Source organism: Barbus barbus, assembly GCF_936440315.1.
Source record: "Barbus barbus genome assembly, chromosome: 39".
Classification (NCBI taxonomy): Eukaryota; Metazoa; Chordata; class Actinopteri; order Cypriniformes; family Cyprinidae; genus Barbus; species Barbus barbus.
Window position 1 is genome coordinate 11,099,404 of NC_136717.1, and position 17,883 is coordinate 11,117,286.

Here is a 17,883-nt window from a genome sequence, read left to right on the forward strand (position 1 = left end):
TAGATTAATGTCGGTGGACTTGAACTTGAAAAATGGTGTGTATTGATATCTTTCACATTAAAATTATTTATTGTTTGAATTTATTAAAAAGTTATTTACAAGTACAGCACTTTAGATGTGATTTAGTATGTTAGTCTATGCATCAAAATAAATGTATTCTTTAAAACATTTTAAAGATTAAAACAATTTAAAATGTAACAAAATTAAAAAAACAAGTTTTTAAAAATATTAAGTAAACATTAGATGCAAAACATCTCTCTAAAGATCAGTCAACAAACAAGCTAAGGAGACCACTAATACCAACGTATGTAGATGTAAGATTTATTTTTGTCCTTAGAAAGCTGCCTACATAGGCAGGTCAGGTTTTATAACAAGGCAATTATCTCACAGCTCCTTCTAATACCCCACAGTCCTTGCAACCAGTGTAAAAAGTACTTGCTGACTTAACATGACTTCAAGAGAGCATAATATAGAGAGCTGGGAAAGAAAGTTGAACTTGGCTGCTGTTCTGGTTAAAGGGCTTCTTCCCTGCCATCTGCTGTCTGTTTTCTTACAACTAATTCCACTCTTGAGCCAGTTTCTCTTCACCCACTGATGGCTGCACCTTTGTCCTATCTGTCTCAGGCCATACCCTCTTTCAGTTCTTCTTTCCCTCTATTTAATTTGGTCTTTGTTACTATAAATCTTCTCCCATGTTCTACTTCTCCATCTTGGACTAAAACAGAGCATCAGCACAGGAGATTACACTCAGCCATATGGATTAAGGTGAGGTTTCAAAGAGGGTTCGATAATGTATATCTCCGTCTGATGGCTCTCTGACCACTGATCAATACCATCTCAGCTCCACAGTCACATACTGTAATCACCTTACAGATAAATGAGACTGTTCTGAGTATCTGTTGCTTTCCGAGGACGTCCCATAGGGACCAGTGTAGCTGACAGCCATTGATCACCTGCATCGCTCCAGAGGGAGAGAAATGAGAACAATGTCCCTGTGGAATGTCTTTGGTGATGGAGCATGGATGTTGAAATGATGTGAAGGTTGCTCCATAGAGTAGACATCAAAATTTCATGCCTTATATGGCATTTTGGTGAGAATAAAAAAAAAAAGAAGAAAAGCATGTAATTTGAAGATAAGGCAACAGGATTAGCGAGGCAGAACAAGAAAGGACGAGGCTTAGCAGGACTGGACACAAGGGGTACATTCAATGACAAACTGGCACAGCACAGAAAACACTGGAAAAATGAATAGAAGAGCAAACAAGGAGAGTAACGAGGGAGGACAGGTGAAGAAGATAAACCAATAATTAGGTAACAAGATGGGTGGGGTCAAGATTAAGGCCATGTGTCCACCAAAGTTTTTTTTTTTTTTTTTTTTTGCCCGAGTCTAGCGTATTTTTCCAATTATTTTCAATGGGAGCACCGTCTTTTAAAATAGCAATAGTGTGATGAGACACAGTCTTTTTCTGCATGTTTTTTTTGTTGTCGTTGTTTGTTTGTTTTTGTTTTTTTTTTGCTATTTTTAAGAATGTTCAACTTAAAATGCAGGGCTCATCACGGCAGTAGCCCATCCAATCACAGTGGAGGAGGGGCGGGACTAATGCCACACTGACCAACACCATACTTGTACAATGAATAAACAACAATGAAGACATTACTATTGCTTGTTTATGAGAATTTGTGTCTTTACCCAAAGGAATTCCAGGACTACCAACATATTATGAAAAATAATGCTTGAAGAAACATTTCCAGTCACACTTTATTTTAAGGTCCAATTCTCGCCAAACAAACCATTATCTATGACTTTTGCCTCAACAAACTCCTAATTTGCTGCTTATTAAAGCTGCAGTCCGTAACATTTTTCAATATTTCAATAATTCAATATTTGAACAAATACATAACCAGCCAGTGTTCAAAACTATCACCTTACTTTAGCCCGATTCACAACATTTAGCTTATAATAATGTTTTCTAATTTGAGTGGTACGGGTAGGTTTTCACAGGAAATTCGAGCATGACATTGTGTCATTACGTCATATCTGTAAACATAAAGAAGTTGTCCTGGCTAATAGGCTATCGTATGTGAGGATCCTTCAGGTGGCGGATCGTTTATAGCCTTTTCTCACAGCAGCTAGAATAATTAAATTTATCATTTTGATGGCAGATTGTAACCCAAAAAGGATTATGTGTTTATGAAACACATGTGAATGAAATTAAATTATATTCCAGTTTCAAATATGCTTCTGATTACAGATAGACTGGGATTACACAAAATTTGTATTTTAAAGAAAACCAGTTCGAAGGGAGCATAGTTTGCTTTTTGGGTTAGTAGAGTAAGTTGACATATACTTGCAAAGTTTCTCATGGTCAGTATGTTGTATGTTGCGGACCCATCAAAATAAAATGTTAGAAGATATTAAGCAGACCGTCTACAAATATACTCTAATGACTGCTAGTTGACATGTAGTTGCAAAGTTACTTACTGTTAGTAGAATGTCTAAAGTGGACTATCGAAATAAAGTGTTACCCTTTTTTGTATTTCAGAGCTTCTCAACTCTAATCCCGAAGTGCCTCCTAGTGTCAGTGTCTTGATGAGTTTAACAAATTTTTAATTTCAAAGTTTGTGAAAACAAAACTGTTTAGCCTTTTAACTGTAAGTGACAGTTTTAAAAATGAGAATTAGCTGTTCTTGCCAGTTTTCCAGAATTTTCCAACTTGGTTAAAGGTGTTGACTTTGAAGGAATGCTTAGACAAAGTAGATGATACACATGAAGCCTGCGATTTGTGATTTTCTGTGATTTGTCTTGCTGTAAGGAAGCTGGAGTGGCACTAAGTTGTTTATTTTCCACATGCTCGCATCTTTCTCCCTTATTTTCTAACACTACAGAAAACAAAGCCCTGTGATAAGACAGAATCCATTCCAACTCCTGCCATTGATTTAAATGTGAAAGCGCTCTGATTGTAGGTATTGTGGATATGGCAAAATATTAATTTGCATTCGTGGCACAAAAAGGATTTATGGTCTCTTGTAGTGCTTTGTTCTGAAATGTCAGCACAATTGGAAAGTTTGCCGTTCCCTGGTAGATTATAATTATTTATTTATATTCTGAGGCTTTTTGAAGTTTTTTACAGATCACAGGATTTATTATGTCTCTAAGAGGTGAAACATAGAAGAATGAGTCAACACTCTTACTGAACCATAAACAGACATACAAATGCATCTACAAACAGGGCTGTGTGAAGATATTTTGAAGGTCAGTGGCTCAAACTGAATTACAACAGATTAATAGTCATTTACTTTGCTATTAAATGAAGGAAATTGTATTTATTATCTTAAAGGGAAAGATCACTCAAAAATTTAAATTCTGATATTTACTCACTCTCAAGACGTTACAAACCTGCACTAGTTTCTTTCTTCTGCTAAATACAAAAGAAGATATTTTGAAGAATGCTGGTAACCAAACAGTTGTCTTTTCCAATGTGTTTTTCAGTACTATGGATGTCAATGGGCACCATCAACTGTTCACAATTGGATTGTTAGTTTTTCTCTGCAAAAACTGATAAAGATAGAAGGAAAGAGCATGCTGAGGTGCTCATTTCAGAAGGTCAAATGGTAGCAAGACTTGTGATGTTCCTCATTTGTAAGTCACTTTGGATAAAAAATATATGCTGAATGAATAAATGTAAATGTAAGAGTCTCTTGATGATGCTCTTGATGAGGTGACTATGGAAATGGATGAGCCGGTGGATGAAGCGAAGCCCATGGACCGGGAATCCAGCTGTGGAGAAAAACACTGGAGTCTTAATAATAAATTATGTTAACATCAACAACAACAACAAACCTAGGATGAATCTCATTCAGGTGTAGATTATATGAGGTGAGTCCACAGAGAGAATCCTGTGTAAGATGCTCATATAATATTTTCACTTTTAGGCTTCATACCAACAGCTAATTACAAAAATTCCTGTGACTGTGAGATATTAGATATTTTCACATTCTATACTCACATGTACTGAAAGTGAGATTCATATAATCACAATAAGGGTGAATTAAACATTGTAACATGGGGAAGTCAATGTAAATTAAAGTTGAACTAACTGGACTACTTCAGAACTTCTCAGGTTAGTTGGTACAAACAGTTAGATCTGCGCGTAAAATTTTAATAAAGATCTTTTCCTTTTTCTTTTTCTTCAGCCCCCTGAAGTATTATTTTCAGGCCAAAAACAAACAAACAAACAAAAAAACATCAAATTATGATTGCTGGATTCATAGGAATTGGCAGATACACAGACAAACTTGTCTCCTTCAAATCCACACGGCTTAGAGTCTCCTCAGGGAACAAATATTTTTTGTAATTACAAGATATGTGAAAAATATCTTAAAAAGTGGCATGGACGTAGGCCCTGTGACATATAATTATACTGTATTGTATCATCATTTGTATTGTAATGTGATATATTGTGAGGCAGACAACAACACCCAGCCCCGATATACAGTACATACTCCACAAGTTGTTAATTTCTTGAAAAAAGTACATTTATTAGTTTTACTTTGAAATGCCCAGTAAATTCAGACCACACTCCCAAACTTTCTTTTATAATACCCGTCTAATTATTCTGATACCTACTTTATTATTATATTATAAAGTCTAAAAATTATTCTAAGTTTTAGTTTGTTTTCATTTTCTTCTTGTACAAAGTATGGTCCCACTTTATATTAGGTGGCCTTAACTACTATGTACATCAAAAAATAAGTACAACATACTTACTGTGTTCATATTGTATTGCAAAACACTTCTGCTGCTATTGAGGGGGGATACAGGTAAGGTTAGGGACCGGTTTGATGGTATGGGTAGGTTTAAGGGTGGTTTAAGGCATAAGGGTTGGGTCAACAGTGTAACTATAAATGTAATTACAGAAGTTAATTACAGATGTAATTACATGCAGGTATTTTAAAATCAAAATACAATGTAAAAACATGTATGTACACAAGTGCATTGTACCAAATGAATCCATAGTAGTTAAGGCCATCTAATATAAAGTGGGACCCAAAGTAGTATAGATATAATGTCAGCCATTTATTATGAGCCACAACATGGAAATAATCAGCATATCGATATCAGCTAGAATTTCAATATTGGTGCAATTTTGTGAAGTTTGTTGGAGAAGCAGTGAAAAACTAACAAGATAATGGACAATTGATCTATAATTATATGTATAAGAGGAGGTTCAAAAGCAGATAAATGAGTGGAAATTGTGCTTTGTTGTCATTTTAGAGTTTGACTGTAACCTAACTACCCAAATACCTTTGATGCTTGGCCCCACAGACAGAAATTTCCTGTAACAGCATAAGCACCGAAGCAGAAGAAGCATAGGGTAGCTCTGGATGGAGGTAGCTCTCAATAACAGACATAGTTAGACCAGGATGCATTACTTTACAAAATAATTTATTGTAAGCATTAAAATCTCTAAGCAGCTCTGCTCAAAACACAGAGGATATTATCTCTAATTTAGAAACAAAAGAGAGCTTTACGTCAAACACAACATGAAAGGAGTAAAATAAAAAGGCTGGAATTGTATGTTGTATCATTTTGATATTACACAAGCAACTTACAACTTACTAGTATCCGACTAAAGGGTCTTGCCTGGGGATTTCATTAAATGACCAGCTAATCGTTTGAAAAGTGGCCTATGTTCCCCAGTTTTATTCCTCGAGAGATCCACACTGCCAACTGAATACAAGAGACTATTAATGGGCTCTGAAGTCATGAGGGTTGTGCACCATTCAGAACTGAACTGAGAATGCCTTACAAGTTGCAGTTCAGTTCTTGAATTTGAACTGAATCTGAATTGAGGTAGCAAAGAGGATGCAGAATTAAAATTATGAGTGCTTTTATGTAGTTTCTAAAAAATAATCACCAGTATAAAATAACCAAAATGAAAGTGTAAGTGTGATGTACAATTTACCATACTCACAATATATGAGGTATTTCCAGACACATTTATTAACTGTGTAGGATGAAAAATGCTAGAAATTAGTATATTATACGGGTAGGAATGGCTTCCCTATGTGTCAAATTATATTATATTATATTATATTAAAATTATGTTTCTAATAATATATTTCACATATATCAGTGCAGAAAAAAAAATTCACAGAATTAATAAAAATTCCAATTGGAGGGTTTTTGAAATGAGCTTAATATATAATCAATATATTACAATTTTGATGTTAGCCATATTAATTGTTCTGAAAGTATTTAACTTAATTAGTTACTTCAGTCATAATAATCATATAAGTCATAATAATCAAGTAAATGTATTGAGGGAATAAATAGGAATGATTAGTTAAAATTAATAATGTAATTATTCATATTTTGTCACAAACATTTAATGAAACTCCTCCTCAAATTCTTCAATTCTGAATTTTGCCCAAGCCTGAAAGTCATATACAGTAGTGATGGACCAACATATCAACCAGGACGACCAACTGGCTGTTAATGGCCATTTTTCAGATTAGCTGATTTGATTGGCCAGTTAAAATGTGTTAATACTCATTATGATTGTTGACAGATAAGATGTTATTTTTTAATGAATTTTGAGTAAATATTGTGCCCTTGTCACATTTTAGCAAACTTCTATACATCTGTTTTGCCATCATTACATTTATCATACCTATTATGGTCTTCAGGCATCCTTAAATCAAGATAAATTTACCTCAGAAGCAAAACTGCACAGACAAATGCAAAAAGGAAACAACCCGAGTAAGAAAAAATAAATAGAATTCAAGATATATCCTCTGAAAAGCATTATATTACACAATTTTGCTTCAAATGTAAAGTTGTCTTGCTTAACTGATATATTTTTAACATTCTTAAAACAAGGCAAACATACAGAAACCCGCATATTGTTCAACCACTACATCATTTTCAACACTGCACATGTTTATCCATTCATGTCCATGTAAAAAAAAGAGAGAAAGATAAAACTATGAAAACCTTTATAATTGGTCTCCATGACAACCATCCATTTCAAAAGCTCACATTATCCACAACAAAATAACATCTCAGCGCTGCATTGACCTCCTTCCAGCTTATCAATGAATCATACATGAAAATATCGACACACTGACTATTTTTCCACTCAAACAAACATACCATATTCAAGGACAAACCCTCCAAAACTGGAGAGCAAAGAGTAACACTATGAGAATGCAAATGATCCAAGACACCTGCGGGTTAAACCACCGCTGCTCCAGCCAGGAACAGCAGAAAACCCTCCAAAAGATTCCCTTTCTGATGACCACTGAGTGCCGTCAATTCATCAAACAATAAATGCCATCTGTACAAGAGATAAAATGCAGTCTGCTCCTCTTTATGGCTTTGGAGAGAGAAAGGCTACATGAATACTTCTCGTCTTTGTGCTCCCCGTTCTGTTCCAATCAAAACACTGATTGTCACGTCTTTGTGCTTTATCTAAATTGTGTTTATATATACAAGAGCAATCTCTTTGTACCGTCATCTGGTCTTCAAAGCAAATCCGATATTCTCAGGACTCAGAAAAGGTCAAACTTCAGCAAACAGAATGACGGCAAGAAGAAAATGACTTTCATGCAAAATACGAGGGGAAATGGAATGTAAATCGCCTGTCGCTACTGACGTATGCCATCATGCAATTCCCAATGTTGATTCCTTCAGTGTTTTTCAGCCTTTCATTTCATCCTGGTCTGTGAGGGCCTGGTCATTTCAAAAACAGCAGGGAAATAAAAGCTCAATTTAGCTGATTCTCGTAATCCAGAATATTTTTTTTTTTTCGATTTTGTTTATTTCACTTATATCTCCCCACGTCACTGGCCATGAGTTTCCATGCTAATAGAGCGCTCCATGTTCAATGTTGCGTTAACCGTCAGGAGCTTTCCGCAGCCATCGGTAAAACTGTTGCTGGAAAAGGACGTGCCATTTTACATTAGCTTGAACGATCTCAACGGCTCGAGCGAACGCAGGCGCTGACTCTCCCCCGCTGGTCAGGATGAACTCTTTCAGCTGGGGAGAGAATAAACAATTTTCATTAACATAATCATTGTATTGTGTCTTGATATATCAGATATTGTGTATTTATTCGTGTAAGTGGCACCTTCATCTCTGACAGTTAAACGGTGTGAGAATATACGATGCATTTACATGCAAATTCCTGACGTGTAATTTAGCAGATAATGATGTTTATGATAATGAGGTGTGGGAATGCATTTGAAGTAAACAGAATTATCAGTGTTGTTGTTTTACTGGAAGAAAGGGACACTTGGATGTCTGTCAAAAACTAATTCTGACACCAATTAAGGGCATAAAAATCTCATCAAAAATCTCTGTTTACTAAATAACATATTACAAATCCAATTCCCTATTCCTGAGGTCATGAAGACTACGTGAATGTACATGCTCGGGGATTCAGGATTAAAATTGCTCTTTTGCTCTTAAACTATTTCAAAATTGCTGTTTGTTCATAGAAACTTCCAAAAGAAAATAAAACGTTCATTTCAAACACAGTGTTAACCTTAAATGCATGAATGTTTCGCCAATCATTATTACATATTCGGGTCTTTAGCAACCCGGACCTATGTATATATCCAGCACAGATGGATCTCTTAACTCTTAACTGTTGCAAAGGCAGAAATCTCTCTTGATATTTTAAGAACAAGCATATTTCATTACCTTTTGAAACTTAGAAGGGTTCAAATCAAGCTGATGATTTCACACTTCCACAGTACATTCAGCATCTGGCTGAATTCACGATCGCGAGCGAGAATTGCACGTATTGAGTTATCAGACATTTAAATATTGTTGCGCAGGAAAAATATACTTTCACTATTACATACCGCTGGTCTCTAGCAACATTTACACTTTTTACTAATAAATAATCAGAAAACAGACATTCTTTTATATATATATATATATATATATATATTTATTTATTTATTTATTTATTTTTCTATTGTTTATCATAAATAGATTGAGGAATACTTAAAAAGTTGATGTCTAATTTTAAAAAATGAAGAAGGGATAGGGTAGTGAATCACGTCCCGGGTCGCTCAAGCCCGAGGTATGCATTTAAGGGTTAAACATAGCACTGATTGTTCATGAATCTGTGGATGAAGTGCTCTGGCAGCAGCTGATTGTCAGTGACAGTATGCTAATGCTCTGTTTAAGAAAACACTGAGGGGGTTCGTATTATCTCTGTATGAATGATAAATTGTGGAAGGCGAAGTCAGCTGGATGAGAAAGTGCTGCGCTGCAGTGAGAAGCATCAGCAGTCTGTGTCCTCTGGGACTGAAGCTGAATGAATTTGAATAAGTGAATATGCGTTCCATTTCCTGTAATAAGGTTAAGCAGCTACAATGAGGAAATAACCCAACGAAATGATCCAGAGCACAATTCTGCAGTCTTCAGAGTTTACTTTTGCTCATTTTCTCCATCTCAATAATCTGCTGACCAACGTTTGTTTGTAAGTAATGTATTAATGTTCCATGAAGATTTGTCAATAATTCATTACTGTTTTAGTTTGATTAGAGGTGTACAAGCCTCAGGATGATGTAAAAGTTCAGCCTCACCTCATTCAACTCGGCCTCAGTGTTGAGAAACTCTGTCACTCCGCTGATTAATTTTGAGTTCATAAATAAGGCCTCTCCATACCTGCCAATGAGAGACACTGTTATTAAAAGCATTGGAGCACCGCTTCAGAGAAGCCTAGAAGCAAACAAACACCAACAGATATTTCCCATGATGCTCTCTGTCCTCCAAACACAAACAAGACACAAAATAACATTCACAAATAAATATCTTATGAGAGTGCGAATGTGAAATTCATATCAGGGACTGAGAGGAAGGTTAAAATCACTGATAAACAGAGATGAATAAAGCCGCATTCACCTGGAATTCAATATGTCCCACTTCTCGCGGAAATATCTCCACGCTAAATGTCTTCCAAGCGAATTGCGGCCCACATGTATGATGACATCGATCACGTCCTGATCCGGCACCAGGTCAGAGGTGAGGGACAGATTCAGGAGCCTGTGGATATCAGAAATAAATAGATAAACCATAAGTGAGGAATAATTGACAAGGGCCTCTGAAATTATTTAAAATGAATTGGTGGTGTGGCCATGATATGGATTTTAAAACTTTTTTAAAGATTTTATTCTGAAAAATTTAATTTTTAGCACTTCACAAACACAAGTTGCACTCCAATTCAATCCTACGGAATGTTAAACAAATAAAGATAGGTGGAACTTAGCTGAAACAGTGTCAATAAACTGAAAATAAATGATATACTTCATTAGTTGTGCTCTTATACTTGGAAGAACTTGGTATAAATACAAAACTTGACTTATTAATGGGTATTTGACTAATATGGCTATTATCATGAATATGATCATGTTTGTTGTAATTAAGCCTTTCTAATCAATTTTTCTATGCTAGTTTTAAGCTTCAGTAAATCAGAAATACAAAACACATTATTCTTCGCCATTTTCAGCAAAGACAGCTGCTGACAGGCCTTGCGAAACACAATTATTCAAATATGTTTTCAAGACTGAGTCAGCGTCTTCAAAAAGTAATTAACATGAAAAGCCCAAATCAAATGCAGATAGAACCATTCGCTTCAAATTGGTGCGAAATGTCAAGTACATGAGAAAGGAAGAAATAGGAAATGAGATGTTTCACATAAAGACGCCGCCATGGTGCACAAGATTCAATTTGCAAAAACTTGTGGGGTAATTGCTTCTCTGTTCTTTGGTCTCTTATTACAGTTCAACCGCTCTTCTGGGCTTTTGACTTCATGTGTGTCGCAGAGTCACTTGTAGCACCTTTTTTTGATGAAAACCCTGGAGATTATTGCCACTGTGACAAAGCTCACATCTGTGTGTGGCCGGCAGCTTCACAGCTCGCAAACGTAACATCTCCAGCTTCCTCTAAGGACAAGTGAGAACAAGCTTTCAGAGGAGTTATTTTGCTGAGTTCACTCTCGAATCCCTTTATTAAAAGTTCTCACTTTCTAGCAGGTATAATTGTGACATTGTCAGCATAGGATGGCTTTTTTTCATGACTGATAAAGCATACGTAAAGAGTAGCATGTTCAGATGAGCATACTAGCATATTACAGTCTTAAGTATACAGAATGTACATTTGACCTGAATTTAAATTTCCAGTGTGATGAATGAGCAGGAAGTGATTACAGTGGTGATTTTTTCCCCCCTTTTACTGAGATTTCAGTCTCTAAGGCTGCAGCAACATCTGTAGGTAAGCAGTCAGAGCGGAAGTGCAATCAGCTAAAACACACACACACACACACACACACACACACACACACATTCCAGTAGTGGAGAGGAATTATTTTTGGCCCACTGGATCCCAACATACATCATCGAAAGAAGTACAAACATAGTGGAGGGAGATACAATTTACTTCATGCTATAGAAATCAATGCTAAACACAGACTCCATGCACCCCATCCTTCAGACTCTTCAGGCATTTACTAGCTCACTCCAAACACAAGGCAGTTTTCTCTGTGGTAGATTAAATATCACAAACACACACACTCTCACACACACGCAGCTCACGCATCTGGGACGGTGGGCTTTGCTTGTGTGTGAAATTTAAGTGTGTCTGAAATCAGTGAACCGATGCTAGAGGTCTTCTCCACTCTTTTAAGTCCGACACTAGAGCAAAGGTGTATGCCTGAATGCTGCAAATATTTCAAATATCCTATGTGACTCTAAAACAAATCTCAGTTATGAGAGATATTTTAAGCATATAAAGCAACACCAAATCCTCTCTAGGCAACAATGACTCATAAGGTGCAACCTGCACACTGAATAGTGACGTACACCTCTATTTAATGGGAATTCATTAATAAAATTGAAGAATAGAACTGCAGAACTCCAAATATTAACAGCGTTAATAACTCTCAGAGGACAGTCAACAGCTGCAGATTTTCTTTGAGCTTATAAAAATTCAGTTACAGGTCACATCGATGTGGCTATCACATTACACTAATGCCATGCAGTGCCAGTTTTTAATTATCACGCGAGTGTTGCCAACTCCTGTGTTTTTCTGGCACTTTCAACACCATCTCATCACTTTTGCACGCCACATCATTTGCTAATATTCAGACTTATCTTATGGAAATAACAGTTTTGTGTTGTGGGGAAAAAAGTATTCTTGGCCTTTTCTCAAGCTAGTTTATGCTTTTTGGAAAATGGTTGTCCACTTTAACCAGATCCAAACTACCTGTCAAGATGACCCTTGAAGTCTACTTTCTTTCCTTGAGTTTAGCTGTAATTCTAATCAAAGACACTCTGAACAAAGTTAATCAAGGTCTTTAAGATTACTATAAAGAGAGGTAGGTCTCACGAATCTGGTCCAGCTCTCCTGGTTTACCACCACCAGAGGTCACCCGTTCACCACATTGACTCTCACACTACACAGCACACTGGACTACAGTTCCCACAATGCATTGCACAGATCACAGCTGTCACCATTCACTCATCAAACACACCTGATGCTCATTTCACAATCACGCACTCACTATTTAACCTGGGACTTCCTCTTGCTCTGGGCCGAGTATTGTCTGCATTTAGTGCTCTCCTAACGCTAGCTGGGTTACCATGCCTGCCGTGTTTCTGTTCAGTTTCTGTAATTGTTAGCATTTATCACTCCCCAAGCGATAGCAACTTTACAGAGTCATAGTCTTATAGTCTTGTCTTGCCTTGTTTATCTTGCCGTGTCTGACCCTGCCTGTGTTTCCTGGATTTACCCCTTTGCCTTGCCGTTTGGACTGTGTTCGCTCCCCGTTTGGATTATTGCTCTCGACTCTGGATTATCTCTCTGCCTTGACCCTTTGGATACTGTTTGCTGATCGTTGACCCACGCTTGCTCCACGGATTGCTCTGTCTTGTCCTTGCCATACCTGTTTGCCGATCTCTGACCCTGCCTGTTTTCTGACCATCTTTCACAATAAAGCTTTGCAAATGGATCCGCATGTCTCGTCAGCCCCGTAACAGTAGGTGGGTTTGATCAAGGTTGGACCTAAATTCTATAGGACAGTGGACCTTCCAGCTGTAGAACAGTTGACAATCCCTGGTCTAACAGCTCTAACTAGCTTGACCTTGGCCTCACTGATCTGCTTGTCCAGCAGATCAAGCACCTAAATAAGCTTGCACCAGCTAACGGCTGCCAATCGGCAGACAGCTGTAAATGTGATTTTTACCAATTAGGATGTGTTCCTGGGTCCCGGAACAAGATTTTTGTCAAAATACACAATCCTAACCCAACTTAATCCTACATGTAATCAAAAACCAGTGTTGTAGTCAAGCTGAGTGAAGGCTAAGATCAGAAAAGGGTCAAGTCTAAACAAACACAAAGTCAAAATTCTGAGTCCATGAGAAAAACAAGATATTATGGTCTTGGACTCAAGACTCGATGGTCCAATACCATATTTTATTGGTCTTGGTAATCAAGTCTGAGTCTTGGTCTTGTCATGGACTCATTTGGTCTTTCTTGGGCATGTGGTCTTGGTTTTGATTTAGACTGAAATGTGCCGGTCTCAAGTGCAACACTGCCAATAATTACTGCTAAAAAAGGAAGGGAGGGTTCATTACATCTTAAACTTCAATGTCAACCTGAAACCTATCTCCAGCATCTAAACAGAATATGATTGGTTGAAGGGAATCTTGATCCAGAAACATACAGAATTACTGGACAATCCAACATCAGAAGCAGAATCACCTTCCAAAAAATTATGGTATTGTAGGAGAATGATGGATTTTATATTCAAGTTTCAGCTGCATGACTGCAGATGTTGTATCTAGGTGTACTGTGTGTGACAGACGAGTCATGGATCAGTGAGAGCATGTAAGACTCATTGATTTTACCTTCAAAGAAGGCAATTACTACTATAGAAAAAATGAATAACTTCCTTGCTGACTGTAATATGATGAATAGCATCTTAACATGAAGATGAAAATGCATGGATGTAGAGCACTGAGACGTGTGCTTACTAAGTGTGGTGCTATTTATCTATCTTCTAGTGAGGCAAAACCACATCCCTCTCAACAGCCTCACACTGAAGCCGTCCCACAGGAATCAGCCTGTTGAGTGCTGAACACTCACTGCAGAGAGGGGTCATGCTGGGTCTCTTTATATGGGAATGTTTCTTTCTCTCAGTGTATCCATAAAACAACGACCAAATGCAGCAGAATAAATGGAGATGTCAAACCCACAGTGAATCTTCTTTAAAATATGTGTGGGCTTTGAGATCCTCGTCTACTCTGGACGGGGTGTAATCCGTCACCGTTCTCATCCTGCTATTGAGATGGGAAAGGATTTAAGACACCGTGAAGACTTGTGGGTAAAGCTCCTACAGCAGCCACTGTCTTTACTGCCCCATCAGAGGAGTGAGTGCAACTCTGTTGGTGTGAGTGACATGATGTGGAGAAATGGACTGAATGGGATTGCTTCATGAGGTATAGTACACTGCAAACTAACTAGTGAGTTATAGTCAGGTGTGCCATACAGAGACCTCCAGACACTTCCTGCTGTCAATAAAATGGCTGAAAAAGTGAATGAAGAGGTTGGTGGACGGTACTGAGATTCCAAGCTAAAAAGAAGCTAAAACTTTCAGCTGAGACTGATTGATCAATGTCTCATGCTACAGTGGCTTGTTATTGGAATTTTCTTTAAGAAGTTTAAGAACATTAACTGACCTGTTAAGCAAGAAGATGTTGTCACTGCAGGTCAAGGCCTCCAGAAGAACCTTCTTCTCAGAGATGGCCGTAGAGGAATGAAACTTCATCCAGATAAACTCCCACACGTCCTCATCCATCAGAGAAACACCTGTGCAGTACACAATGTCCCGCACATTGGGTGGAATCCTGTGGGGTACACAAGGTAAATATTCACAGCTAATCTTAGTATTTAAAAACTCGTATTTAACATTTACAACTGTATTGACGGAGCCAAAATCTTTTTTACTATTTACCACTTCTTTTTATATAAATACAAATGATCGACTTTTAGAGTCCAGGGAAAATGGTGATACACTGATTAACATATATGCACACTGACTAGTGCATGCGATTAGCATTTCTCACCGTGACTAAGTCTGTTAATTTAATGTTTGCTGAGAGTTACATCAGATTCATACGCCGTTAGATTACACTGTGTTCACACATAATTCTTTTTTTTGATTTCTGAGAAATTAATTTTCCTGAAGAGAGAATGTTTCACAGCAGGAATTTGTTACGTCCTCAGGGTTGTTCAAAGATAGCAAATCACAAGTCAACCTTTCACCTTCAGAAGAATCGGTGAAAAACTGCAGCAACTGTATTTTGTATTTCTGTAAGAGTGTATTTATAGGTGTTTTTATTTGTATGCTTCTGTGAAAAGTTGATCTTTCTTTGGTAACACTTAGTAGTTGCTGGCTGTTTTTCTAGTACTTATAAAGCACATATGAATGCCTTATTCTGCATGACGTTTGTGTTTTTCTCTCATGTTTCAGATCTCTTAACCCTACCCAATACCTAAACATAACTACTGCAACAACTAACTTACTTAGCATCAATAAGCAGAAAATTAGGAGCTTTTTGAGGGAAAACTCTTAGTTAATAGTGAATATGTGGTCCCTAAAGTGTTACCTTTTCCCTTGCTGTTTCTTCTTTTCACTCAAAATGTCTATGTGCGTAATGCCATTTTAAATAAAAAGACACTCTTAGAGTCAAAACGGACCACTTTGGTTCAAGTGGTCTTCTGCTGTCTGCAATCACTTCGAATCACATGACTTCTGTCACAGCGAAAAATGTCCATAATAACACCAGCTGATCTGATTCGATGATCTTCAGTGAGCTCATCATTTAAGTGGTGATAATTTGACGAAATTATTACTGCAGGCCTCCCAAAGTGAGACACAGTGCAATATATATATAGTCTAGCAACATATCGGTCATAAGTAAGAGCCCTCCGTGGACCCTTGATATCATCTGGTTATAAATCTCAGAAAAGAATAACCGTCTAAAGTAGAGCTACACAGAGACAAACGCATCTCAGGCTGTGAGGCGATGCATGTAATATTCGTACAGGAAGAAGAAATAACATTAAACCTCTGGAGGAGCCGTGGCGATACAGTGACTGAACTTTTGATTTGCTCAAACAAAGCGCAATAAAGACCTGCTGATTCTGGATGAGCCGTCGGAGCCTCTGGGAGTTTTCAATGTAGCAATGTAGAAAACGGCACCTCCAGTAAGATATGAAATCATGTCACAACCAATTGGAGCATATAGACTGAAATTTCCACACCTGTGAAAGTGATGTCTTGTTTATGACTGCCACTGACAGGAACAATAAGTGAATTCCAAAACATAGTTAAAGAATAATATTCGTGACATTCCGTTAGCTGCCATGATTCTGGAATATATTATTTTCAGGTATTTTCAGAAAGAAGATGGGAGACGACATGAGCCATAAATCTAGTTTTTACTTCTGATATTGTAACCTTGATTTGCTCTAATATTTGGCTGTGTTGAGGCAACGCTTTTATAATAGACGGCTGCTATGAGATTTTTCAAAAATTCTATATGTTTGTTTTGAAACAATGTACAAAGTTCTTTCAGTATTTTACATTGTGTGAGACTTTTTTTTTCAAACAGACTAAAACTGCACTCAAAGGCAGTTTGCCTGAACAGAGGTGTCTGACTTCAATTTCAGTTTTCTTTTTTTAGTCTGTGGTATCTTGTTTTTAATTAATAAATGAGGAGGACATGAGGAGGATTTGTCAGCGTTTTGTACAGTGAGCCGAACCTGTCTTTGCAGCTCATAAACGCTGCTGGGTCATTCCTGTGACATTATCATCACCTAAACCATAAAAAGACATAAAGGTCAAACACATTCCTCTTTTATGATGTGCTCATCCCTGAATATCAAACTGAACAGATTCTTTTTATTGTCCCAGTTGGACTGGAGGTAATTTTTGAAGAAAAGGACAGTGAAGGACACATCTGGCGGATCCAGACTTGGCATGATAAGAACAGTTATGTCATAATACATAATAATACGAATAAAAGGATAAGACTAATAATAACTTAAAACAGTAGAGAAGAAATTTCTAAATTTCTAATTTCAGAATCTCTTGCCATCTGTTGACTTTGACAGTCGTACACGAGAAACAAAATAATTTTTAATCGGTTAAAAGTATCTGCTAAATGCCTTAAATGTAAAAAATATCTCAAGTACGAGTGCTTTCATGAGCTCTAAGTCTCTGCCAGTGGATTAGACTAACCTGTCCACATGATGACACGTCTAGCAGGAGTTATTGTGTTCAGTACAGAGACTTCCTGTCTATTCAGACACGATCAGAAACCTCTCACTGGAATCCACGGGGTAATAATTACAGAGCCACTGCCAGAGCAATTGAGCAGTTTTATGTCAAAAGAGTGGAAACTCTTTGACTGAGCAGGTCAAACACTGGCTGAATCCAACTGAGTGGGTTTTTCACATGTTGAAAGCAGGAATATTAGGCCAAAAAGCTTTTAAATTGAGCAGCCCGCTGTTATTAGAGTCATGTTAGAGGCCTCAGAAGTCATTAAATGCACATTATATGAAGCCAAGGTCAATATGTAACACATTTTATGTGTAATAAAGCATCTGTGTGTGTATTTAAGGTCTATCTGTCGATTTCAGGGCATGATATTAAAGAAGCCAGCAAGCAAATTTCCATTTGAGTTTGCCACTATACAGTTTAGTGTGTGTGTGTGTGTGTGTGTGTAGTCTTTCATGTGTTTGCAGGCATACAGCCAACTACTTGGCTTAAGCACAAAAAAAAATCCTAAAAAGTGGGCAAA

The 17,883-nt window shown here is 37.2% G+C and overlaps 1 protein-coding gene across 1 annotated transcript in view; it reads right to left on the reverse strand.

The window, feature by feature from the left end:
- Positions 1-7,827: 7,827 nt before the first annotated feature.
- LOC306858358 (thyrotropin-releasing hormone-degrading ectoenzyme-like) overlaps positions 7,828-17,883 on the reverse strand; it is a 120,485-nt gene continuing 110,429 nt past the window's right edge. The window contains exons 16-19 of the mRNA XM_079398864.1: positions 14,755-14,922; positions 9,923-10,063; positions 9,604-9,685; positions 7,828-8,041 (exon numbers count right to left, since the gene is read on the reverse strand). Coding sequence (XP_079254990.1) covers positions 7,898-8,041; positions 9,604-9,685; positions 9,923-10,063; positions 14,755-14,922 — 535 coding nt within the window. The 3' untranslated portion in view covers positions 7,828-7,897. The remainder of the gene's footprint in view (positions 8,042-9,603; positions 9,686-9,922; positions 10,064-14,754; positions 14,923-17,883) is intronic.